This window comes from Entelurus aequoreus, linkage group LG01 (genome assembly GCF_033978785.1).
Source record: "Entelurus aequoreus isolate RoL-2023_Sb linkage group LG01, RoL_Eaeq_v1.1, whole genome shotgun sequence".
In the NCBI taxonomy this organism is placed as follows: Eukaryota; Metazoa; Chordata; class Actinopteri; order Syngnathiformes; family Syngnathidae; genus Entelurus; species Entelurus aequoreus.
Genome location: NC_084731.1, coordinates 532,726 through 560,228, shown reverse-complemented (window position 1 = coordinate 560,228; position 27,503 = coordinate 532,726). Strand labels below are relative to the sequence as shown.

The 27,503-nt window shown below is 42.9% G+C and overlaps 3 protein-coding genes across 11 annotated transcripts in view; 2 read left to right on the top strand and 1 right to left on the bottom strand.

Annotated features, from left to right (window-relative positions):
- The window catches only part of fbxo3 (F-box protein 3), a 12,685-nt gene extending 3,914 nt beyond the window's left edge, over positions 1-8,771 (top strand). The window contains exons 3-12 of one of the 2 annotated variants that reach the window (XM_062041498.1): positions 1-68; positions 2,669-2,783; positions 2,859-3,063; positions 3,151-3,196; positions 5,756-5,840; positions 7,387-7,509; positions 7,580-7,695; positions 7,771-7,878; positions 7,944-8,023; positions 8,089-8,771. The exon at positions 1-68 is cut by the window's left edge and continues 96 nt beyond it. In XM_062041498.1, the coding sequence (XP_061897482.1) occupies positions 1-68; positions 2,669-2,783; positions 2,859-3,063; positions 3,151-3,196; positions 5,756-5,840; positions 7,387-7,509; positions 7,580-7,695; positions 7,771-7,878; positions 7,944-8,023; positions 8,089-8,226 (1,084 nt within the window). In that variant the 3' untranslated portion in view covers positions 8,227-8,771. Of the gene's footprint in view, positions 69-2,668; positions 2,784-2,858; positions 3,064-3,150; positions 3,197-5,755; positions 5,841-7,386; positions 7,510-7,579; positions 7,696-7,770; positions 7,879-7,943; positions 8,024-8,088 lie in introns of those variants that run through there. The other variant, XR_009825268.1, reaches the window with a different exon arrangement.
- LOC133646296 (chromosome alignment-maintaining phosphoprotein 1-like) lies at positions 8,527-21,610 on the bottom strand. 2 transcript variants are annotated; one of them, XM_062041514.1, is made up of 3 exons: positions 21,299-21,610; positions 9,182-9,932; positions 8,527-9,119 (listed from the first exon to the last, which is right to left on the bottom strand). In XM_062041514.1, exons 1-3 carry the CDS (start codon positions 21,332-21,334, stop codon positions 8,779-8,781), a joined length of 1,128 nt encoding a protein of 375 aa, XP_061897498.1. In that variant the 5' UTR covers positions 21,335-21,610; the 3' UTR covers positions 8,527-8,778. The 2 variants fall into 2 exon arrangements, with proteins under 2 accessions (XP_061897498.1, XP_061897507.1); XM_062041523.1 differs by lacking the exon at positions 21,299-21,610 and adding an exon at positions 12,184-13,221 and having other exon boundaries at positions 8,528-9,119.
- nhsl1a (NHS-like 1a) lies at positions 13,905-27,270 on the top strand. Of its 7 annotated transcripts, none has more exons than XM_062041465.1 (11): positions 13,906-15,037; positions 21,370-21,477; positions 21,572-21,717; positions 21,950-22,024; positions 22,701-22,929; positions 23,117-23,248; positions 23,334-23,641; positions 23,857-26,674; positions 26,755-26,815; positions 26,894-26,945; positions 27,085-27,270. In XM_062041465.1, the coding sequence occupies exons 1-10, from the start codon at positions 14,404-14,406 to the stop codon at positions 26,919-26,921; spliced, it is 4,539 nt and encodes a 1,512-aa protein (XP_061897449.1). In that variant the 5' UTR covers positions 13,906-14,403; the 3' UTR covers positions 26,922-26,945; positions 27,085-27,270. The 7 variants fall into 7 exon arrangements, with proteins under 7 accessions (XP_061897434.1, XP_061897427.1, XP_061897417.1 ...); XM_062041474.1 differs by having other exon boundaries at positions 27,056-27,270; XM_062041450.1 differs by lacking the exon at positions 26,755-26,815 and having other exon boundaries at positions 13,905-15,037; positions 26,816-26,945.
- Positions 27,271-27,503: the final 233 nt, after the last annotated feature.

Genomic DNA, 27,503 nt, shown 5'->3' with positions numbered 1-27,503 from the left:
GAGAGCGTGGGAACAGCTGACCAGCTGTCTGCGGCAGAGATGTCCACGCATGATCACCTCACTTAAAGGTCCTCACCTCACTTTTGAAGGATAAAAACTGTTCTTTTGGCCATTTGATTCCACCAAATCATTTTGAAATGGTGGAACACAGTACCCTGCTCTGTTAGAACGTTGCATTACTTACGTGAGTAAACATTTCAACCTGCACTGCTGAATGTTACTTTAAACTCTCTGCGATCGCCTTCTCTCCCTTACGTCTCCTTCCTTGCATGCCTGCATGTGGTGTGCAACACACTATCATCAGCAGATAGAACGTTCCCTTGTTGTCAGGTTCAAACACTGATGACATTATTAAACAGACAAGAAGCAAGGAATCATGCAGAGACGAAGTTCAATTTTGCTCAATGAGGAGAGACGTTTGGGCTGTACTCTAGTTACAGAAACAACCCACGCTCTAAAATCCTGCCCACCTGCTCCTCTATATACAAACCCCGTTTCCATATGAGTTGGGAAATTGTGTTAAATGTAAATATAAACGGAATACAATGATTTGCAAATCATTTTCAAGCCATATTCAGTTGAATATGCTACAAAGACAACATATTTCATGTTCAAACTCATAAACATTTATTTTTTTTGCAAATAATCATTAACTTTAGAATTTGATGGCAGCAACACGTGACAAAGAAGTTGGGAAAGGTGGCAATAAATACTGATAAAGTTGAGGAATGCTCATCAAACACTTATTTGGAACATCCCACAGGTGTGCAGGCTAATTGGGAACAGGTGGGTGCCATGATTGGGTATAAAAGTAGATTCCATGAAATGCTCAGTCATTCACAAACAAGGATGGGGCGAGGGTCACCACTTTGTCAACAAATGCCTGAGCAAATTGTTGAACAGTTTAAGAACAACCTTTCTCAAGCAGCTATTGCAAGGAATTGAGGGATTTCACCATCTACGCTCCGTAATATCATCAAAGGGTTGAGAGAATGTGGAGAAATCACTGCACGTAAGCAGCTAAGCCCGTGACCTTCCATCCCTCAGGCTGTACTGCATCAACAAGCCACATCAGTGTGTAAAGGATATCACCACATGGAACACTTCAGAAACCCACTGTCAGTAACTACAGTTGGTCGCTACATCTGTAAGTGCAAGTTAAAACTCTCCTATGCAAGGCGAAAACCGTTTATCAACAACACCCAGAAACGTTGTCAGCTTCGCTGGGCCTGAGCTCATCTAAGATGGACTGATACAAAGTGGAAAAGTGTTCTGTGGTCTGACGAGTCCACATTTCAAATTGTTTTTGGAAACTGTGGACGTCGTGGACGTCGTGTCCTTCGGACCAAAGAGGAAAAGAACCATCCGGATTGTTCTAGGGTGAAAGTGTAAAAGGCAGCATGTGTGATGGTATGGGGGTGTATTAGTGGCCAAGACATGGGTAACTTACACATCTGTGAAGGCGCCATTAATGCTGAAAGGTACATACAGCTTTTGGAGCAACATATGTTGCCATCCAAGCAACGTTACCATGGACGCCCCTGCTTATTTCAGCAAGACAATGCCAAGCCACGTGTTACATCAGCGTGGCTTCATAGTAAAAGAGTGCGGGTACTAGACTGGCCTGCCTGTAGTCCAGACATTGAAAATGTGTGGCCCCTGCAATAGCAGAAGGGAGACCCCCGGACTGTTGAACAACTTAAGCTGTACATCAAGCAAGAATGGGAAAGAATTCCACTTCAAAAATGTGTCTCCTCACTTCCATGTAACACAGTGGTGAACATGCCCTTTCCCAACTACTTTGGCACGTGTTGCAGCCATGAAATTCTAAGTTAATTATTATTTGCAAAAAAAAAAAAAAGTTTGAGTTTGAACATGAAATATGTTGTCTTTGTAGCATATTCAACTGAATATGGCTTGAAAATGATTTGCAAATCATTGTATTCCGTTTATATTTACATCTAACACCATTTCCCAACTCATATGGAAACAGGGTTTGTATTTGCAGCCCCAGTTAGACACAATGTATGACTATTCATAAAATGCAAATGTGATGACACTCGTGATGTCGCCCTGTCTCTGTTCTGTCTGCGTCACGGCACTCGATGTTCTGGACACAGACACTGATACCAGACCATGTCCCTTGGCACAGATAGAAAAGTACAGCACAATTGATCATAACTATAGTAACAGCCTTTAAGCATAAGTGTTGTGTGATAACTTACACATAATTATTCTAATACTTGTGGAATTACAATGCAGTCATCCATTTTGTATACTGCTTGTCCTGATTAGGGTCATGGATGAGCCTGACTTTGGGCAAAGAGGTGGTTTCCCCACACTTTGGACTGAATGCCAGCCAATGGCAGGGCACACATAGACTAACAAGTATTCACACTCCTATGGATAATCCAATGAACCAAACAAGCATATTTTGGGGCCTGAGCACCCGCAGAAAACATGCACATTTCACAGTGAGATGTTCTGAATCCTAACTCTTGTGACTGTAAGACCGAACATGTTAATCACTTGGCAACCCGGGATGTTTGTCAATAAAAAGAGCCTATAGGACAATTAATGGCTGCACACCTGTGTAATATTTACATTCTAGTTGTACAAGCCTTGTTTCTCAGGGTGTTGTCTTTTGTCCATGTGTGTGCGTCTCCAGAAGGGGCGACAGAGGCAGAGCTCAGCAACATTGAGGCTCAGATTGGCTGTCGCCTTCCAGGAGACTATCGCTGCTCTTACCGCCTCCACAATGGCCAAAAACTGGTGATTCCAGGGTCAGTGTCTGCCACTGGAGCTCCGTCAGTGCCGTCGTCTTCCAACCAGCTGTGTGTGTGTGCGTCCATCCTCAGGCTGATGGGAAGTATGTCGCTGTCCAACCACTACCGCTCAGAAGTGCTGCTGGACATCGAGACTGCGGCGGGAGGTTTCCAGCAAAGGAAGGGGATGAGACGCTGCCTTCCACTTACCTTCTGCTTTCACACTGGCCTCAGTCAATACATGGCACTGGAGCACACTGAAGGGCGCCGCATGTTTGAGACCTTCTACCCCTGCCCTGTATGTGCACTTCCTGTCCACTTAGGCAGCGTTACTTCACTGCAGTGGACATGTTCATCACATGCTGTGTGGCTTTGTGTCTTCCAGGATCAGACAGCTCAGGACCCCTCAGCAGTGGACATGTTCATCACAGGTTAGTTGCTAAGGCCATCTTGACACTTACTTCAAGATAAATACATGTTGACACTTACTTCAAGATAAATACATGTTGACACTTACTTCAAGATAAATACATGTTGACACTTACTTCAAGATAAATACATCTTGACACTTACTTCAAGATAAATACATGTTGACACTTACTTCAAGATAAATACATGTTGACACTTACTTCAAGATAAATACATGTTGACACTTACTTCAAGATAAATACATGTTGACACTTACTTCAAGATAAATACATGTTGACACTTACTTCAAGATAAATACATGTTGACACTTACTTCAAGATAAATACATGTTGACACTTACTTCAAGATAAATACATGTTGACACTTACTTCAAGATAAATACATGTTGACACTTACTTCAAGATAAATACATGTTGACACTTACTTCAAGATAAATACATGTTGACACTTCAAGATAAATACATGTTGACACTTAAAGATAAATACATGTTGACACTTCAAGATAAATACATGTTGACACTTACTTCAAGATGAATACATGTTGACACTTACTTCAAGATAAATACATGTTGACACTTACTTCAAGATAAATACATGTTGACACTTACTTCAAGATAAATACATGTTGACACTTACTTCAAGATAAATACATGTTGACACTTACTTCAAGATAAATACATGTTGACACTTACTTCAAGATAAATACATGTTGACACTTACTTCAAGATAAATACATGTTGACACTTACTTCAAGATAAATACATGTTGACACTTAGTATATGAGAAGATAAATACATGTTGACACTTAGTATGTGAGAAGATAAATACATGTTGACACTTACTTCAAGATAAATACATGTTGACACTTACTTCAAGATAAATACATGTTGACACTTACTTCAAGATAAATACATGTTGACACTTACTTCAAGATAAATACATGTTGACACTTACTTCAAGATAAATACATGTTGACACTAACTTCAAGATAAATACATGTTGACACTTACTTCAAGATAAATACATGTTGACACTTACTTCAAGATAAATACATGTTGACACTTACTTCAAGATAAATACATGTTGACACTTACTTCAAGATAAATACATGTTGACACTTACTTCAAGATAAATACATGTTGACACTTAGTATATGAGAAGATAAATACATGTTGACACTTAGTATGTGAGAAGATAAATACATGTTGACACTTACTTCAAGATAAATACATGTTGACACTTACTTAAAGATAAATACATGTTGACACTTCAAGATAAATACATGTTGACACTTAAAGATAAATACATGTTGACACTTACTTAAAGATAAATACATGTTGACACTTACTTAAAGATAAATGCATGTTGACACTTACTTCAAGATAAATACATGTTGACACTTCAAGATAAATACATGTTGACACTTCAAGATAAATACATGTTGACACTTCAAGATAAATACATGTTGACACTTACTTCAAGATAAATACATGTTGACACTTCAAGATAAATACATGTTGACACTTACTTCAAGATAAATACATGTTGACACTTACTTCAAGATAAATACATGTTGACACTTCAAGATAAATACATGTTGACACTTACTTGAAGATAAATACATGTTGACACTTACTTAAAGATAAATACATGTTGACACTTACTTAAAGATAAATACATGTTGACACTTAGTATGTGAGAAGATAAATACATGTTGACACTTACTTAAAGATAAATACATGTTGACACTTACTTAAAGATAAATACATGTTGACACTTAAAGATAAATACATGTTGACACTTACTTAAAGATAAATACATGTTGACACTTAGTATGTGAGAAGATAAATACATGTTGACACTTACTTAAAGATAAATACATGTTGACACTTACTTAAAGATAAATACATGTTGACACTTAAAGATAAATACATGTTGACACTTAGTATGTGAGAAGATAAATACATGTTGACACTTACTTAAAGATAAATACATGTTGACACTTACTTCAAGATAAATACATGTTGACACTTACTTAAAGATAAATACATGTTGACACTTAGTATGTGAGAAGATAAATACATGTTGACACTTACTTAAAGATAAATTCATGTTGACACTTACTTAAAGATAAATACATGTTGACACTTACTTAAAGATAAATACATGTTGACACTTAGTATGTGAGAAGATAAATACATGTTGACACTTAGTATGTGAGAAGATAAATACATGTTGACACTTAGTATGTGAGAAGATAAATACATGTTGACACTTAGTATGTGAGAAGATAAATACATGTTGACACTTAGTATGTGAGAAGATAAATACATGTTGACACTTACTTAGTATGTGAGAAGATAAATACATGTTGACACTTAGTATGTGAGAAGATAAATACATGTTGACAGTTAGTATGTGAGAAGATAAATACATGTTGACACTTACTTAGTATGTGAGAAGATAAATACATGTTGACACTTAGTATGTGAGAAGATAAATACATGTTGACAGTTAGTATGTGAGAAGATAAATACCTCCCTGTGTTTGTGTGCACTCAGGCTCATCCTTCTTAGAATGGTTCACCACATATGTGAACAATGTGGTCACAGGAGAGTATCCCATCATCCGAGACCAGATCTTCAGGTACTTTAGTGTACAAAAGCCAAAAGCAGTGAAGTTTTGTAAATCATGAATAAAAACAGAATACAACATTTGTAAATCCTTTTCAACTTCTATTCAATAGAATAGACTGCAAAGACAAGATATTTCATGTTCACACTGAGAAACTTTGCAAATAACCATGAACTTACAATTGAATGGCAGCAACACATTGCAAAAAATGCATTTTACCACTGTGTTACATGGCCTTTCCTTTTAACAACACTCAGTAAAGGTTTGGGTACTGAGGAGACACATTTTTGAAGTTATTCAAGTAGAATTATTTCCCATTCTTGCTTGATGTACAGCTTAAGTTGTTCAACAGTCTCTGTTGTGCTATTTTAGGCTTCATAATGCCAAACACATTTTCAATGGGAGACAGGTCTGGACTACAGGCAGGCCAGTCTAGTACCCACACTCTTTTACTATGAAGCCACGTTGATGTAACACGTGGCTTGGCATTGTCTTGCTGAAATAAGCAGGGGCGTCCATGGTAACGTTGCTTGGATGGCAACATATGTTGCTCCAAAAGCTGTATGTACCTTTCAGCATTAATGGTGCCTTCACAGATGTGTAAGTTACCCATGTCTTGGCCACTAATACACCCCCATACCATCACACATGCTGGATTTTACACTTTGCGCCTAGAACAATCCGGATGGTTCTTTTCCTCTTTGGTCCGGAGGACACGACGTCCACAGTTTCCAAAAACAATTTGAAATGTGGACTCGTCAGTCCACAGAACACTTTTCCACTTTGCATCAGTCCATCTTAGATGAGCTCAGGCCCAGCGAAGCCACCTGCCTTTGTGGGTGTTGTTGATAAATGTCTTTGGCTTTGCATAGTAGAGTTTTAACTTGCACTTACAGATGTAGCGACCAACTGTAGTTACTGACAGTGGGTTTCTGAAGTGTTCCTGAGCCCATGTGGTGATATCCTTTACACACTGATGTCACTTTTTGATGCAGTTCCACATGAGGGATCCAAGGTCCGTAATATCATGGCTTACGTGCAGTGATTTCTCCAGATTCCCTGAACCCTTTGATGATATTACGGAGCGTAGATGTTGAAATCCCTAAATTCCTTGTTGAGAAATGTTGTTCTTCGACAATTAGCTCAGGCATTTGTTGACAAAGTGGTGACCCTCGCCCCGTCCTTGTTTGTGAATGACTGAGCATTTCATGGAAGCTGCTTTTATACCCAATCATGGCACCCACCTGTTCCCAATTAGCCTGTTCACATGTGGGATGTTCCACATAGGAGCATTCCTCAACTTTCTGTCTTTTTTGCCGCTTGTGCCAGCTTTTTTTAAACACGTTGCAGGCATGAAATTCCAAATTAGCTAATATTTGCAAAAAATAATTTTCCAGTGTGAACATGAAATATCTTGTCTTTGCCGTCTATTCAATTGAATATAAGTTGAAAAGGATTTGTTGTATTCTCTTTTTATTTAGCATTTAGACAAGGTGACAACTTCACTGCTTGTAATATTTGAAGAGTGCACCATCATTAGCATGTTGTGATGGTGCAGGTATGTGCACGATGAAAGCTGCGTGACGACCACGGGGGACATCACGGTCTCTGTTTCCACTTCTTTCCTGCCTGAGCTTTCTTCTGTCCATCCGCCACACTTCTTCTTCACTTATCGCATCAGGTAACATTTGTCCCTTTTCCTCACTCTCTGCACTGCCTCAGTCAAAATGTCTTTTTGCATTTTATTTTAGAATAGAGATGTCGAGCAGCGCGCCGCCCGAGGCCGCTTGTCAGCTGGACAGCCGCTACTGGAAAATCACCACCTGTGACAACAACGTAGAGGAGGTTCAAGGCCCCGGCGTGGTCGGTACGCTGCTCGCATCACATGACTCTTTTGAGATGAACTCTTAATGAAATGTAGTGACCAGCTCAGTGATTGCAGGAGAGTTTCCCGTCATGACACCAGGCAAAGTACACGAGTATGCCAGCTGCACCACCTTCTCCACACCTTCAGAGTACATGGAGGGACACTACACCTTCCACAGACTTGGTAACAAAATAAAGACTTTACTGTGCTTTGAAATGTTTTGATACTGTATTTTGTTCTCCTTTCAGACAACAAGGAAGTCTTCAACGTTGCAATCCCTCGCTTTCAAATGGTGTGTCCGCCCTTCAGAGAGCCCGTGTCGCAGATGGTGAGTTGACAGGAATCACCAGTTGATTTGATTCTGTGATGAGGCCTTAATCTTCCTCCAATCAGAACCAGTCAACTAATTACACATCCAGCTTGGATGAGCATAACAATGACAGCGGAGACCGAGACGAGGACAACTACAACAATCTGAGAGGAATCAATATGGCCGTCTTGGAGGGAGCGTGGTGCCCGCGACATATTTAATGTTTATGCTGACACGTTGCCAAGGAAACCTAGCCTGAGTTTTTGCTGGTGGTGGATTGTGGGAAAGCTGTAGGGACATACTTCCACACTTTGGGCTTGTGAAGCCTTTTACAAAGAAGGCAAGGCAAATGTGAAGCTTCACACTACACCAAGACACAAAAGTAGCTATCAATCATTGCTGTGTTCTCTTTTTAACACTTTGGTCGGGAGATTGTACCATAAAACAACAAATATTGTTACCCTGTTGAAGATTGCTCTGTTTTACAAGCTGGGATGTGCTGCTCCTTTTTTGGAAGAAAAATACCCATCGGTGCTTTAGTTTGACATCTTTTAATGCAGAAAATTATTGTAAATCACTTTCTTTTGTGGACAAGCTAAACATTTGTGCCTCCTTTACTGTTTTTCAGAGAGAACTATTGCGTAATGGCAGGTTTTTCCTTTCAATTTTTGAAGATTTATTATCGCCACTGCAAAATGATGGGTTGATATTTTAGGGGTACTCAATAAATCTTCATTACCGACATATTTAATCAGCTGGACTTTTCTCTCAAGTTACATCATCTCCTCTTCCCCCTCGGCAATCAACCTCCGTGCTCTTTTCCTCCCAGCTCTAGTCGCTTTAGTTTCCACCTGGCCCCACACCCCTATGGCCTCCCCGTCCATGGCCAACCCTTCCACGCCTTCCCCCTCCTTGCATCGGCTGCAGTGCCTTCGGAAGCCGCCCAGGAAGTGCGACCTGAAGCTGCAGAAGGGGCAGATGAAGCGTCCCGGGCGGTGAGCGGCTCTGACGTGCTGCTGCAGTTGGCTTGGCAGGAAGAAGGAGGAATGGCAGCCTTTGCAGCTGTACGGCCGCTCCACGTCATGGCAACGCACCACGTGACTTATGACGAAACCTGCGTGATGAAGAAGAGCGTTAGTTCCACGCTTCCCTCGCATACTTTTTAGGACTCCTCACCTTTCATTTTGGTCTTCCAGCCACAGATGAGGCAGACGTAGCGGTTGGAGGTGAACTGCACCACCTGGGCCGTTGCCTCCATTTCCTCCTTTAAGAGGGCGGCACTCATCTTGTCCTCCTCCTCCTCTTCTGTGCCACTACTCAAATGTTTGGGTGAAGTGTAAGCAGTGGTGTCTCGTTTGATCCTTTGGATGACGTACACCTGGGGGATGCTGTGTTTGCGCACCACATGGCTGATGGCCTGCACTTTCAGCTTGTTTTTCCAGCTGCAAATCAGGCAGTGGTACACCCCTTTTTTAAAGAGGAGCACCGTGTTGTCCGCTTTGCCTGAATCCATCCTCTGGGAGGCGCCGTCTTCCTCCTCCCCACTACTCTTTCCCACAGGTGGTGTGGCATCTTCTTCATCGGCTTCCTTCACATCCTCCTCGGCTTCCTTGTCCCCCTTCTCACTCTCGTTATCTTCCCCGTCAGCGACTCCTCCCGCCGTCTCATCCAAGCAGTGCTGGGCGATGATGTGCTGGTACAGTTTGCTGAAGTCTCTGCTGGTGTAGAAGCACTCTGCACAGTGGAAGAGCTGCGCGCCAGTCTGATATATGATGATGTTCCCCAGGCGGCCCATGGCCACATCATCCAGGCAGGTGGGGTGGGTGGTAGCCATGTGGGACAGTTGGTGAGCATGGCTTTTGGAGAAATTCCCACACAAGGGACACTGAAGATGTGCAGCAACATGGGGGCCTGCCTCCCCCCGGAGCTGCAGGGGAACAGTGGGTGAGTTACGCCTCTTTGTCAAACAAATCATTTATGAAAGTGTTGGAAACTGGACTGGACTAAGTGAATCATTGGTACATTTGCAGCTCAACTAGAATGTCAAAGTGGTTTTCACTGAGGGCCACATGGCAGTTATAAGGCTGCCATCAGAGTGGAACAGTCCAGGATTTTGCCTCTGGATCTCATTATTACATCAATTGTTTTAAGTAGACTGTCCATTTTACATTTACAAATTGTTACTGTAAAATGTAGTGTTTTGTTTTTTTAAACATTTTATGGTAAATGGAAAAACAGTACCACTGTTTGTTTTTTGGGGGTTACGGAAAAAGCTGGCAACTTAGCTGCCAGTTTTTCTACCGTACAAACAAATGGAGCGTCTTTCCATTTACAGTAATACACATTAAAAACAGCAACCGTAGATTTTACAGTCAAAAACTGGCAGCTCAGTCAACAGAATTTTAACGCGAAAAAACATTAGTAGTTTTTTTCAATTTACAGTAATATGCTGTGAAGAACAACGTGAAATGTATTGGCATTTTTATTAATTTGATTGGTAGTTTGCTGTAAAGTTAAGTATTTTATTTAGACAAAAACATGTTTGGGAAGTATTATAATATACTGTAATATTTGTTGCAATATTGGATACTATTAACGTTTAAAATGTATGCAATTTCAAGCAGTACATATATTTTTTCTGTCAAACAGAAAAAAATCAAGTACATTTATTGACACATATCATTTCCAGGTGTTTGCGGGCCAGATCTGGCCCCCGGGCCTTGACTTTCACACCAAATCGTTCTTCTGGGATATTTGTAGACGCCAAAAATGTTTTGCCATAGCTGCAACTGAAGTAATCCTATCTGTAGCAACTTGCTGGTGTTGCATAGTTATACAAGTCAGTTATTAGTGGGTTAGATATTGAGCATTATTGCATGAAACCAAAATTAAAGTAATACATCAAGTAAACACATGTAGTGTTGTTTACTTGCACTCCACTATTGGTGTTAAAAATGTCGAATTATGTTCATTCAGTTGCGTTCAAAGGATGGAATGGATAGTATTTGCATGTCTTAATTGCCCGAAAGGGATAAGCGGTAGGAAATGGATGGAATTGCATCACCAATCAGGAGTCTCAGCAGGTGAGGTGGCTCAACTAACTCACTATCCCTGCAAGAAGATGTATAATATAAAAGATCATGTATGCTTTACACAATGACTAATAGCACATAGATTGTTTACACAATGACTAATAGATTGTTTACACAATGACTAATAAATAGCACATATATTGTTTACACAATGACTAATAAATAGCACATAGATTGTTTACACAATGACTAATAGCACATAAATTGTTTACACAATGACTAATAGATTGTTTACACAATGACTAATAAATAGCACATAGATTGTTTACACAATGACTAATAAATAGCACACAGATTGTTTACACAATGACTAATAGCACATAGATTGTTTACACAATGACTAATAAATAGCACATAGATTGTTTACACAAAGACTAATAGCACATAGATTGTTTACACAATGACTAATAGCACATAGATTGTTTACACAATGACTAATAAATAGCACACAGATTGTTTACACAATGACTAATAGCACATAGATTGTTTACACAATGACTAATAAATAGCACATAGATTGTTTACACAAAGACTAATAGCACATAGATTGTTTACACAATGACTAATAAATAGCACATAGATTGTTTACACAAAGACTAATAGCACATAGATTGTTTACACAATGACTAATAGCACATAGATTGTTTACACAATGACTAATAGCACATAGATTGTTTACACAATGACTAATAAATAGCACATGGATTGTTTACACAATGACTAATAGCACATAGATTGTTTACACAATGACTAATAGCACATTCAGTTTACACAATGACTAATAGCACATAGATTGTTTACACAATGACTAATAGCACATAGATTGTTTACACAATGACTAATAAATAGCACATAGATTGTTTACACAATGACTAATAGCACATAGATTGTTTACACAATGACTAATAGCACATAGATTGTTTACACAATGACTAATAGCACATAGATTGTTTACACAATGACTAATAAATAGCACATAGATTGTTTACACAATGACTAATAGCACATAGATTCATCATTTGGGCAAACAGCAGACACCACAGCGGCTAAAGTCGAACGTGCTGAACTGTAGACATTAACACCGACCTGACTCCCCCCGACTGAAGCCATCAACGACTACAAACTTTGTATCCAGAAGGAGTGCAAGAATCAAAGCACGAAACTATTGCAAAACTGTAATTTTGGAGCAAAAACATCAAATAAATGAGATCTCTGCTAGCGTAAGACTGACCAATCAGAATGCGCAGATCTTTTCCTGTGCCCTGAGGCCCACCAATCACAGTGACCTGTGCCTGAGGCCCACCAATCACAGTGAGTCTCTCTTGTGTACAACGCTATGGCACCAACACGCGCATGCGCATATCTTTACCTTGAGGCCCACCAATCACAGTGAGTCTCTCTTGTGTACAACTCTATGGGACCCACACGCGCATGCGCATACCTGTGCCTGAGGCCCACCAATCCCAGTGAGTCTCTCTTGTGTACAACTCTATGGCACCTACACGCGCATGCGCATATCTTTACCTTGAGGCCCACCAATCACAGTGAGTCTCTCTTGTGTACAACTCTATGGGACCCACACGCGCATGCGCATACCTGTCCCTGAGACCCACCAATCACAGTGAGGCTCTCTTGTGTACAACTCTATAGGACCGACACGCGCATGCGCAACCTAACATACAACTTTGGAGTCCGACTCGTACAACACATCACAAAAATAACAACTTGTGTACATTCGAAGTGTTGGAAAATAGCTTCGAAAAAAAATAATACTTCAATTATGGGAGTGAAAAGAAAGCTTGTTAAGTTACATAAATGTGACCACCAAATATGTCACCCGGATTCATGGCGAAGATTTAAAAGGGCAGGTTTCAAATTTCAAAAACGAACGATGTGGATAAATAAATAAACATTTTAAACTGCAAAGTCCCTTCTTCTTCTTCTTCTGCTGTTCTCGCTGAATTCTCATGCAGTGTTAGTGCGCCACTTTTGCCCCAAGCGGTTACTAAGGGAACATGCGTGGCTGGCTTCTTCATGATGTCACCTGCTGAAGGTGAAGATGTGATGACAAGTTGACAGTCGTCATCATGACAATTGTACACACTGACAGTCGTCATCATGACAATTGTACACACTGACAGTCGTCATCATGACAAATGTACACACTGACAGTCATCATCATGACAATTGTACACACTGACAGTCGTCATCATGACAATTGTACACACTGACAGTCGTCATCATGACAATTGTACACACTGACAGTCGTCATCATGACAATTGTACACACTGACAGTCGTCATCATGACAAATGTACACTCTGACAGTCGTCATCATGACAATTGTACACACTGACAGTCGTCATCATGACAATTGTACACACTGACAGTCGTCATCATGACAAATGTACACACTGACAGTCGTCATCATGACAATTGTACACACTGACAGTCGTCATCATGACAATTGTACACACTGACAGTCATCATCATGACAATTGTACACACTGACAGTCGTCATCATGACAATTGTACACACTGACAGTCGTCATCATGACAATTGTACACACTGACAGTCGTCATCATGACAATTGTACACACTGACAGTCGTCATCATGACAATTGTACACACTGACAGTCGTCATCATGACAATTGTACACACTGACAGTCGTCATCATGACAATTGTACACACTGACAGTCATCATCATGACAATTGTACACACTGACAGTCGTCATCATGACAATTGTACACACTGACAGTCGTCATCCGGTTGCATGTGAGACACATTTCCGAGGTCAGAGGTTTCTTGGGGATCTGAGGTCCAAAAAAGAAGTGATAACCTAGTTTGAGGTAAGAATTGAGTGTGTAGAAGGTGTGGAGGTCAGTGGCCATCTGCAGACTTGGATAATCCTCATGAGTAGATTAGCAACACTTGTGTAAAGATCACATGTGATGCTTCAGGTCCGCAGCTCCATCGCACGCTTCAATGACACAAGAAGATTTGACCAAAAATGTCAACACTGATTATGAGAAGAGATGGATTTTTCTTTTATGTAACCGTCTCGGTGTGAAGCAAATATTCGATTTTTTAAAAGGAGGACGACTTCTTTTTGGATTATTCTGCACATTCTGTCTTTTACTCTGCAGACTGTAGATTAGTAATTCTGTCTTTTACTCTGCAGACTGTAGATTAGTCATGTAAGCTTTCATCATTCTTATGAAACTACTGTGAGCTCTGTGGGACATTTAACTCTCCAGAACGTTGTCAGTTCTCTCCGGCTTGGATTGAGACGACCACGACACGATGATCTCCTACGTGGAGTGTTTGGGTGGAGACGGTGCGGGGCCCGGGGTGGCATCTCGCTGCTGGAATTTGGGGCCCGATGAGGAGCTGGATGAGCTTCTTCCCCGCAAGATGGCGGCCCTTCAGCCCAAGACGCAGGGCAGTCTTCGGCGACGTCTGCTGAGTGCTAAAATCCATCAACACCACGAAGCTATTTGGAGGAGTCACGCAGACGGCGCCGGATGGCCGCCCGCAGGCGACATGAAGACCCTCCCTCCTCATCCTCCATATTGCGGCCCCTGGTTGTATGCCCAGCACTGCACACCACCACCACCCCCCCACATCCATGCAACTGTCTCTTCACAAGCTCACAATAAACTCTTTTTAAGTCCAGAAGTGAATGACAAGCAAAGTCAGGTGCCTCGCCCTGCTCTCGCCCAGTGGCGCCGGACAAGCTTCTGCCCTCCCAGCCCACAGCCCCGACCTGGGTATGACCGTCCTGGTTCCACACCTCAGACACTAACGGCACCTTTCAGGAAGTCCGACATGCCGCCTCAGGTCCACTACCATCCTAGCAGGAAGTGCAAGAAGAAATTATTCTGCTTTAAAAAGCAGCAAAGCTCCGCGCAGGAAGCCACACCTCTTTTACACAAAGGTATGACCGCAATTTTGGAGTAGTCTTGACATTGTATCTACAAGAGTTGTGTTACTAAATGAGTGTTAAAGGCCTCCTGAAAGCCACTACTACGCAGTCTGATAGTTTATACATCAATGATGACATCTTAACATTGCAACACATGCCAATACGGCCGGGTTCACTTAGAAAGTCACATTTTACATTTCCCAGGAAACTTCCGCTTGAAAAGGTCTATGTATGATGACGTATGCGCGTGACGTCACAGGTTGAAGCAGACATTTTGGAATAGCACGGTGGCCAGCTTAAGTCGTCTGTTTTCATCTCATAATTCCACAGTATTCTGGACATCTGTGTTGGTGAATCTTTTGCAATTTGTTTAATGAACAATGAAGACTGCAAAGAAGAAAGTTGTAGGTGGGATCGGTGTATTAGCGGCTGGCTGCAGCAACACAACCAGGAGGACTTTGAGTTGGATAGCAGATGCGCTAACCGACGCTAGCCGTCGACTGCACCGATGATCGGGTGAAGTCCTTCGTCGCGCCGTCAATCGCTGGAACGCAGGTGAGCACGGGTGTTGATGAGCAGATGAGGGCTGCCGTAGGTGGAGAGCTAATGTTTTTAGCATTTCTTTATCAAGGTCCCGTAGCTAAGTTAGCTTCAATGGTGTCGTTAGCAACAGCATTGTTAGGCTTCGCCAGGCTGGACAGCATCAACTGTGTGGTTACATGTCCATGGTTTGGTTCGGTGTCTCCTGATTGTAGAAGTAATAATAGTATTGTTGATCTTCTGTCTATCTTTCCAGTCAGGGGCTTATTTCTTCTGTTTCTATCTGGAGTTAAGCCCGATGCTATCACGTTAGCTCCGTAGCTAAAGTGCTTCACCGATGTATTGTCGTGGAGATAAAAGTAACTGTGAATGTCCATTTTGCGTTCTGGACTCTCATTTTCAAGAGGATATAGTATCCCAGGTGCTTACAAATACAAATCCGTGATCCACAATAGAAAAAGGAGAGAGTGTGGAATCCAATGAGCCAGCTTGTACCTAAGTTACGGTCAGAGCGAAAAAAGATACGTCCTGCACTGCACTCTAGTCCTTCACTCTAACGTTCCTCATCCACGAATCTTTCATCCTCGCTCAAATTAATGGGGTAATCCTTGCTTTTTCGGTCCGAATCTCTCTTGCTGCTGGTGTAAACAATGTGCAGATGTGAGGAGCCTTTCAACCTGTGACGTCACGCTACTTTCAACCTGTGACGTCACGCTACTTTCAACCTGTGACGTCACGCTACTTTCAACCTGTGACGTCACGCTACTTTCAACCTGTGACGTCACGCTACTTTCAACCTGTGACGTCACGCTACTTTCAACCTGTGACGTCACGCTACTTTCAACCTGTGACGTCACGCTACTTTCAACCTGTGACGTCACGCTACTTTCAACCTGTGACGTCACGCTACTTTCAACCTGTGACGTCACGCTACTTTCAACCTGTGACGTCACGCTACTTTCAACCTGTGACGTCACGCTACTTTCAACCTGTGACGTCACGCTACTTTCAACCTGTGACGTCACGCTACTTTCAACCTGTGACGTCACGCTACTTTCAACCTGTGACGTCACGCTACTTTCAACCTGTGACGTCACGCTACTTTCAACCTGTGACGTCACGCTACTTCCGCTACAGGCAAGGCTTTTTTATCAGCGACCAAAAGTGGTGAACTTTATCGTCGATGTTCTCTACTAAATCCTTTCAGCAAAAATATGGCAATATCGCAAAATGATGAAGTATGACACATAGAATGGATCTGCTATCCCCGTTTAAATAAGAACATGTCATTTCAGTAGGCCTTTAAAGTCATGTGTCATTGTTGCAGCAGCTGTGCGGGTGGCTGCTCTCAAACCATCTTGGAAGTGGTAATGCTGGATGTGGAGGTTGGCGGTTGAAAGGCTGGTTGGATGTACTGCCAAATTCTCTGAAACACGTTTGGAGACCCCGTGTGGTAGAGAACATTCCTGCAACTTCTGTGGTATCGTGTAATAAAACTGCAATAATAATTCTGTCTAATCAGCCTGTTGATACACCACCCTTGTGAGGTCAGCCTGTTGATACACCACCCTTGTGAGGTCAGCCTGTTGATACACCACCCTTGTGAGGTCAGCCTGTTGATACACCACCCTTGTGAGGTCAGCCTGTTGATACACCACCCTTGTGAGGTCAGCCTGTTGATACACCACCCTTGTGAGGTCAGCCTGTTGATACACCACCCTTGTGAGGTGGATGAATGATCTCAGCAAGTGCTCACTAACGTGCATTTAGACAGATTTGTGATTCATGTTTGAGAGGAATAGATGTTTTGTGTACATAACAAATGTTTGGACGCATGTTCAGTTCATAAAAGATTGAAGCAAAAACAATGGAGTGGCATTTCTATTTTTCTTGTGTAGAAACATTTTACAAGCATCGATGCATACCTTTTATATTTAGGTCTCCAAGGAACTTATCATTGGATGTTTCTACTCCTCACTCGGGATAAGTACCATATTCATAAGATTTTTATGAATCCAATTCCAGTTTCGGTTCTGCTTGACGATTAGGTTCTTTATCAATTCTCACTTGGGAAAAAAGGACAACAATCAGGTTGATTAGCATCAAATGTGTTTTGTTTAGAAGAAACATGAGTGTACAAACAACAACAAAGCACATTAAGAGACCCACAGACTTGATGGTGTGCCAGAGCTCTTAGGTTCTCAGAAACATATGTTTTTGAAAATAGCAATAATATAATACTACCATTCATATTCTATTGTAGAAATACACGGAATGTTAAAACAAACATGATTTTCTAAAGAATATGTGAGTTGACCACATAAAAGTTTGCAGGAATGTTCACCAGAGCTGATGCATATGAATTCAATTTTTTATTTCTCTACCATACGGGGTCTCCAAAGGTGTTTCAGACAATTTGGCAGTACATCCAACCAGCCTTTCAACCGCAGGCCACCGCTAACCCACAATCCCAGGACCTCCACATCCAGCATTATCACTTTAACCCACAATCCCAGGACCTCCACATCCAGCATTATCACTTTAACCCACAAACCCAGGACCTCCACATCCAGCATTATCACTTTAACCCACAATCCCAGGACCTCCACATCCAGCATTATCACTTTAACCCACAATCCCAGGACCTCCACATCCAGCATTATCACTTTAACCCACAAGCCCAGGACCTCCACATCCAGCATTATCACTTTAACCCACAATCCCAGGACCTCCACATCCAGCATTATCGCTTTAACCCACAATCCCAGGACCTCCACATCCAGCATTATCACTTTAACCCACAATCCCAGGACCTCCACATCCAGCATTATCACTTTAACCCACAATCCCAGGACCTCCACATCCAGCATTATCACTTTAACCCACAATCCCAGGACCTCCACATCCAGCATTATCACTTTAACCCACAATCCCAGGACCTCCACATCCAGCATTATCACTTTAACCCACAAGCCCAGGACCTCCACATCCAGCATTATCACTTTAACCCACAATCCCAGGACCTCCACATCCAGCATTATCGCTTTAACCCACAATCCCAGGACCTCCACATCCAGCATTATCACTTTAACCCACAAGCCCAGGACCTCCACATCCAGCATTATCACTTTAACCCACAAGCCCAGGACCTCCACATCCAGCATTATCACTTTAACCCACAATCCCAGGACCTCCACATCCAGCATTATCACTTTAACCCACAATCCCAGGACCTCCACATCCAGCATTATCACTTTAACCCACAAGCCCAGGACCTCCACATTGCGTAGTAACGTCATGCGTAGTAACATCGTGCATAGTAACATCGTGTGTAGTAACATCATGCGTAGTAACATCGTGCGTAGTAACATCGTGCGTAGTAACGTCGTGCGTAGTAACGTCGTGCGTAGTAACGTCATGCGTAGTAACATCGTGCGTAGTAACATCGTGCGTAGTAACATCGTGTGTAGTAACATCGTGTGTAGTAACATCGTGCGTAGTAACGTGCGTAGTAACATCGTGCGTAGTAACGTCGTGCGTAGTAACATCGTGCGTAGTAACGTCATGCATAGTAACTTCATGCGTAGTAACGTCATGCGTAGTAACGTCATGCGTAGTAACATCGTGCGTAGTAACATCGTGCGTAGTAACATCGTGCGTAGTAACATCATGCATAGTAACGTCATGCGTAGTAACGTCATGCGTAGTAACGTCATGCGTAGTAACGTCGTGCGTAGTAACATCGTGCGTAGTAACATCGTGCATAGTAACGTCATGCGTAGTAACATCGTGCGTAGTAACATTGTGCGTAGTAACGTCATGCGTAGTAACATCGTGCGTAGTAACATCGTGCATAGTAACGTCATGCGTAGTAACGTTGTGCGTAGTAACATTGTGCGTAGTAACGTCGTGCGTAGTAACATCGTGCGTAGTAACGTCGTGCGTAGTAACGTCATGCGTAGTAACATCGTGCGTAGTAACGTCGTGCGTAGTAATGTCGTGCGTAGTAACGTCGTGCGTAGTAACGTTGTGCGTAGTAACGTCGTGCGTAGTAACGTCATGCGTAGTAACATCGTGCGTAGTAACATCGTGCGTAGTAACGTCGTGCGTAGTAACATCGTGCGTAGTAACATCGTGCGTAGTAACATCGTGCGTAGTAACATTGTGCGTAGTAACATCGTGCGTAGTAACATCGTGCGTAGTAACATCGTGCGTAGTAACATCGTGCGTAGTAACGTCATGCTTAGTAACGTCATGCGTGTCTACAGGATGAGGGAATCCTTAATAAAACTAGAACATGATTCTCAGATATCGAAACACTGAGAGCTGGTTTTCAACAAGAACCAGTTTTCGACTCCCATCCTTATTCCTCAACCTGAAAATGTCAACTTCTACCGCCTCTGTTCTTTGCCAGGCCAGACCTAAACAAATCCCACAATCCTCGTGACTCGTGTGCAATAACGACCTAATATTTAGGTCGGGCACATTTTCTGATATGCACACTAATTTTGGGGTTGATGCCGCCATATTCCAGAAGACCAAACCAGGTTTTTCATAACCGTAAAATGGCCTCGTTTCAAAATAGGCAATCTGTAAAAAGGTGTCTCAAAAGTTTTGGGTAAATGCTAGATTCTGGTCAATGAAAATGGAGCTGAAGTGGGCCTGATTGTACTCGCTCATTTTCATAAATAAGACGAGATGATCTCAGATAATATTGAAGCAGAACTGGTTCTCCTTTGATTAAGCCTGCTTTGTGTAAGCTTCTACGTGTGTTTGCAGGGATTAGCTCCCTACACAGCTTCCTTCCAAGACAGATGGCTTCATCATTCAACAGCTGCTACTTGTTGCCTCTAACGGTCAACACCTTTTAGGTGCATTGGGATCCTGCACAACCACACCGGAATCTAGACATTGCACTTTTATTCAAGCTATTATTATACTTCTCATTCACATTATGATCGTATCAATTCAAATAATGTTCCTGCTCACTTAATATACAAACTGTTGTGTAACAATGTGACCGACTTACTGTTTAATTATTCAAACTAATGAAACCATCTTAGACAAAAGACTATCTGTCAGGCATCGTAGAAAAAAGACTATCTGTCAGGCATCTTAGACAAAAGACTATCTGTCAGGCATGAAGACAGAAGTTATTAGCTGTTCCACTGGCCTTCAATCAAAGTTTATTTACATAGCCCCAAATCACAAGTGTCTCAAAGGGCTGCACAAGCCACAACGACATCCTCGGCTCAAAGTGTGCCTTAAAAGTTGGCCCACTTTGCTTCCCATCTAATTTTGTGACAGCTGTTGACGATCAACAGATAGCCATTCCAATTGTAAAGGCTTTGTTCCTTCTGCCTTTTTACACCATTTCCTGTGTGTATACAAGTCAATCAGAGGTGGTGCAGTACACCTTCGCAAACGTCTTTTTCCATTTTCAATGAACATTTCTTTAAAAAATGACAGATGCAACACTTTAATTAGATCCATAAGACTGTCTCACTTAATTTACCGTAGTTTGGTAGCAACGAACAAAGCTAACAAGCGAAATACTCAGTGACAGTTGTGGTTGCTCCCTGAGTTGTCATCACAGGAGCGTGGAAAGTCTGTCAAATGTGTTTTCAAGTATATATAAAAAAGCAGAGGTGAGCATATTTAGCATATTTAGGTGGTGTGAGTGTGTCTTAAACCACGTTTGGAGAGATGCTGGTGTGTCATGCTGCTGTTTACCATAGCAACAGCCTCAGTAATCTTCCCAATGAGCATGGAGTCCTGTGTTGATGATCTCCTTCTGTCTTCAGCACGGGATGGGGACAAGTGGCCTGTTCGATACACTACCCAGAATCCTCAGCAGGGTGTGCTCTTCATCCCTGAAAAAATACAATCCAGTGGTCCTGTGGACTTGCAAGGTCAGAAGCCAAATCTATAGCATGGCGCTTGGGAAAATGTGTGACTAGTTAAGAAAAAAACAAATCTAATTGCTTCCTCTCCACATGGATGTAGTACATTATGGACTAACTCAGAATGGAGGCAGCATACCGACCACCTCACTTCTCTGCAACTCAGCCCCTGACTTCTGCGCACCCTCTGGAATCCACCAATCAGAGGGCGCTGTGCGCAGACGCTGGTGGGACAAAAGCAGAAAGATGGTGAGCATTTCTCATGAATATTACTTGGCGGTAAATGATCTCTTAATCCAAAGCAGGAAGGGAGAACACTATTCAAATTAAATGATCATGAGTGTACCTTTAAGTGAGTAAAATGGAGGTTTACAGTATGTTGTATCACAGTATGAGCTACAAACCCTCTGTGCCTCAGTTTGCAATTTACCGCTACTTGCTGATTAAATTCTCTGTGTCGTTTTTCCTTCTGTTCTCTCAGAGGTCCACATTCTGGGACTTTCTCTCTCAGTCGTGCTTTTCTGTTTGTCTCAAGTTGTCTGTTCAGAGGAGAAAGGTAAACATGGACTTCCAGACTAGAGTAGATCTGTACTTTGACCCAGAGGTGTTGCCCCAATTATAAAAAGATCTGATCCCACAGATGTTGTTCACATCTACATTTTCTGCCTATTTTGTGTTGAATGACGAATGAAAACTCTGTTGGTTTTAAGAGTAATGTTAAACCACGGTAATTGAAATTCAACTCCATTACTCAGGAAATGATTACTCAGGCTGTAACAGTACGTATATTTGCTATAAAGGTTTTGGGTCCGAACTAAACCTTGTGTTTTGCATTGTTCAGTAGAGGTGGGGAACTGGAGGCTACAAGCTGGAACTAATAATGCTGCACTTCAGGCAATAATGCACTTTACTTTTCTAAAACTAAAATAATAATTCACTAAGACTGTTCAAACTGCTACTGTTACACTTGCATATCAAGGGAATTGATGCAAACCACGTGGGTGTCCAGAGAGCCAACTGTTACGCCCCTAATTCATTCTACATTATAGGTTGTTTGCAATCTCTCTGGTTCAAAATGTACCTAAAACATGTGACCTACAGGTAAAACAAGACTTGACAGAATGTATATAGAGTTCAACTAATCTGTCCTACTCTACTAACCCTAGCCCAATTAGATTAAACTCAATTTAAAGTAGAACTACCCAGTTGCATAAACCAAAATGTGGTTACAGTCCTCAGTGTCCTCAGATGAAGAGGAAACGATCATCGACAACAACACGCCACCTCTTACCCCACTTGTTCTCAACCCTGTTGATCTCACTGCCTGTTGGAATATCTTCACTTGTGAGCTGGAGCTTGGAATGAAAACAGAAGTGACTGCCCGACTCCCAACCCCAGAGGAGAAGATGAGGCAGCAGGCAGAGGCCATCGCTGCTGAAATAGTTCCTATCAACATTACAGGTGGGAAAAAGATCTGGACTAGACACTACGTTAAGCCAACCAGGACTTCATTTAGACTTGACTTGAGACTGAGTTCAGACTGGAAACATGATGTGCTGATTTGAACAGAACCTCCACAACAAAAATAAACTTTTCAAGACTTGCCAAAGCTCAAGCTAACTAGTCGTGTCTTCCAACTTGGTGACAGGTGAGAATTTTGATCGCCAGGCCAGCTTTCGAAAAGTAGCTTCCAACACTGACTCCAGGTATTGCGGTTCTCGGAACCTAAGCTGCCGCAAGACAGTCACCAAGATCCCTGTTGATGCTATCCAAAAACAAGGTAGAATCTTTAGACTCTTGTTCCCACCACATTCAATCAAAATCAATCACTTCACTTTTATTCCATATTATGTGTTCTTCTTTAGACTTACCTGAGGGTCAGTCTTTTACAGATGCCCGACTTGACTCCTCCCCCGGCCAACAGGAAGAACATGAACTCGCCAGGAAGAAGAAAGAGTCGTTGTCAAGAAAGATCCGAGCCCCTAAAGGGCAGGGGATATCCAGTCTCATGGCATCCCTCACCTTGCCACGTGTCAACTCATATCATGGCCTTGTCCTCTCCTCTGAGGTCCACAGTCTCCCCCGCATGCCCACCAACTCCTCCTTGTACTCAGACGACAGCTGTGACAGCGTCTCGTACAGTACACTTAGCGCCTCCTCTTCCTGTTCCCAGGTTAGTTTCCATAAGCCGTTGTTTTTTTTTGATTGATTGATTGAAACTTTTATTAGTAGATTGCACAGTACAGTACATATTCCGTACAATTGACTACTAAATGGTAACACCCGAATAAGTTTTTCAACTTGTTTAAGTCGGGGTCCACATTAATCAAGTCATTGTCACCTGTAATACTGAAAGAAATGTAATCTAAAACTGTTTTCAATCTGTAGGAATTCCCCAACGACCATCAGCCCATACTTCTCTTTGACCCCATCTCAAGGGTCATACCTCAGTCTCCTTCTTTATCCATTTCTCCCTCACATCTCAGCAGCCCTGCCAATCCTCAGAAGTGTGGGAGGTCTTCCCCCTGTGATCAGGCTAGCCAGTTTCAAGATGCAGCCCACAGCCACCCTATTTCCTCCTCCATCACAGTGTCTCAGGATAGCTGTCCGACCCTTTCTGTCTGCAGCAGCGGTTTTTCATACCACGGAGAAGGGTGCTTCGAGCCCACATTTCCCAGCATACCAGCTGGTGGCAACTGGAGTACCATTGACCAGGAGACAAGTCCAGTTTCCCTAATCTCCTCTGGTTGCGCTTCCCCTTGTAACATTGATGCCAATGCCGTGGTTTCTGAGGATGTGACCCCATCTACTTTGCAGACTCGAAGCAGATCATCCAGTACCTCCTCTTTCCGCAGCATCTTGCTTCGCAGGTCCAAGCGCCCACCTCCCCCACCTTTACGGTGCGACTCCCTCAGGCATCAAACTGACCGCAGTAAGGCATCTCGTCCATTATCCAGCCCCTCTCTGGAGCAAAGCTCTTCATCATCACTTCTGACCTCCCATGATCCCTGGGTACCAAGGAACCACACCAAACGCTTCCAAAGCGAGCTGCACAGTGGCACAGTCACTACCTTTGAACCTTTAGCTGTAGACCGCCAGGCAGCTTCATCAACCGCTGACCACCCTGCCCTCATCCCTGGTTCTCCAGTCTCAAAAGAGGAGGGGCTCAAATCATCTGTTATCACCAATCCAGCTGCTTCTTCAATCCCAAGCCTTCAACATCAATCCAATACTCCCCCTTCAGTCACACCTATCTCTTCTCTTGTCACAACAAGCCCAGGAGCCTTCTCTCTTCCCCAAACGTTCTTTTTCTCCCCCGGTTGTGCATCTTCCATACCCCTGTGTCCCAAAACATTAAAATCCCACCCACCAGAGAGGAAGTCATCTCTATACTCTCCATTTTCTTCCACCTCCTCCCTATCATCCTGCACCTCCTCGGACTTCTCTACCAAGTATATTCACACCCCACCCCACTTTCTTCCGGCTCCTCCTCCTCCTCTACCACCTTTAACTCTTACCCTTCCTCCTCCTTTTTCTCCACCTCTGCCACCTTTATCTCGTACCTCTCCTCCTCTGCCACCTGTGTCTCTTATTCCTCCTCCTCCTCCGCCTCCTCTACCGCCTACACCTCACCCCACTCCTCCATTACCATCTGTATCCCGTCCCCCTCTTTGCTCACTTTCATCTTGCAGTTATTCTAATCTTTTTCCTTCACCCATTTCTACTTCCCTTTTGCCTTCATCAATTCCACCACCTACACCTTTTCCACCGCCTCCCCTTCTCCCTCTTACTTTTGCTGCACGGCCCCCTCCTCCTCCATACTCCCAGTCCTCCCATTATGCTGTGCTATCAAAGACAGTATCATCAACCCACTCTCCTCCTCTTCCTGCTGCTATCCCACACTCGTCTAAGGGGTGGTACTCTCTTTCAGGCATTAGTACATCCCAAAAGACTTGTGTGAAAGGGTTAAACCTACTCCCACGCCCCCTCGTCACTTCACAGGCTTTGCAGGGTGTCAAGCTTCGGTCCATTACCAACCAGGAAGTTCCAAACCAATCCAGTATCCCGCTTGTTGACTCCAAAGTTGTCTTGTTGTCAAGCAGCTGTGCTAATGCTAATATTAACAGTCATACAAATGCTTATCAGCTTGATATGAAATCAGACGCAGCTTGTTATAGTTTGGTCTCTACTGATTCAAAGCAGCCTGGACTATTGCCATGTCCTGAATTCATGCCTACAAATGAGTCTCTTTACACTTCTTTCCATAATGCTTGCCAAGATGGTCAGTCAGAACATCATAATGAGGAGGGAGATGGCAAAACAGTCAGTGATGTAAAGCTTTATCCAGGTGAGGCTGTGAACTTGAAGACAAAGCCTGCTCTTCCAAACAAGTCAGACCTTAGCATTGTTGGGGTAATGGCGTCTCCAGAGTCCATAGGAGGTCTGACATCTGATTTTGTGACATGGAACCATATCACATGTACCACGGTGGACAAAATGGCACACAAACCTGACGACATCTGTACGGTGTCACCTCCTGGTTCACCTCTTATTCTACACGGGAAGCTAGATCTGCCACTCCACAATGAATCATTTCTAAAGAACGTTGGCCCAGTGAGTACCATTAACACCACAGAATGTGTCACTGCACCCTCAGGTAACATATTTCACAGTGACACCTCACAGAGCAATCATAGCTGCCAGTCCTCAAGCAAGATGGGCACGTCACCATCCTCCACAACCAGGGAAACTCTGTACTCCGGTGACGGTACAGCGATAAGGCCGTGCTGCACTTTAGAGATATTAAAGATTCGTAACACTTCAGCATTCCAAACCAGTGCAGGGAAGCCACTTGGGCGAGAAGTGGACAGACAATGTCATGGTAAGAAGATGAAGTTGTCACCATTTGGGAACGAAGAAGATCAGAAAGACAGACAAACACAAGAACATACCAAATCATGGAGGAGGACAGCAAGTAGACGCCTGTTGATGACATCATTAGCTAGGACTTCCTCATCCTCGTCCTCATCATCATCATCGTCATCCTCAGATGAAGAGATGGAATCCCAGCTGCTGACAAATGAGAGCTGCTCTCTGAGTAGTGTTCTGTCCCGAGACAACCTGCAGGCTTCAATGCCACACCTCCTCGTTGAAGACAAAGAGGAGAGTGCCGCCAAGATGATGGATACTTGCAAGCATTTTCATGGTACGCTGCTTTCCGTAGTTATTGATTGATGGCTGCTGGGATGCCACCAAACATTTTTTCTTGTGTTTTTTTTTTTACAGCCAGTGACTTGACTGAAAGTGGAGCACAAACAACTGAGGACTTGTTCACTGTCATTCACAGGTAGAAACACTAAGACACAGCACGTACTGACATGCACCTTCATCCACTTCAAGTCATGTGCTTTTCTCCCGCATCAAGCACTGCATTATGGGAAGGAATGGCTTGATGGGCATGCTAGTTGATGTTTGCTGTAAGTAAAGTCCATACCTTAGATTCAGAAGGTGTGGACTTATCCTCTTACCCCACATTGTCCCAGTCATTCCTACTCTTGCTTTGACTATCTGAATGCTATGTTTGCAGTGGAAAAGTCTCCTTCTGTTGTGGCTCAGGTCGAAGCAGAAGATGTTTGGAAGACGACACTTTCTGATGATTTCAGCCGACCACCGACCTCACCCGGCTGCGCAAGCTTTGACTTTGGGAACGCTCAAAAGTCAGAGGTCATCAAAGAGTGAAGGCCTCAAGGCGCTACTGCTGAGGAAAGGGAGTTGCACAAACTCACCCTCTGGAATGTGAAGTGAAGTACATTTATATAGCGCTTTTTCTCAAGTGACTCAAAGCGCTTTACATAGTGAAACCCAATATCTAAGTTACATTCAAACCAGTGTGGGTGGCACTGGGAGCAGGTGGGTAAAGTGTCTTGCCCAAGGACACAACGGCAGTGACTAGGATGGCGGAAGCGGGGATCGAACCTGCAACCCTCAAGTTGCTGGCACGGCCGCTCTACCAACCGAGCTATACCGCCCCTGTT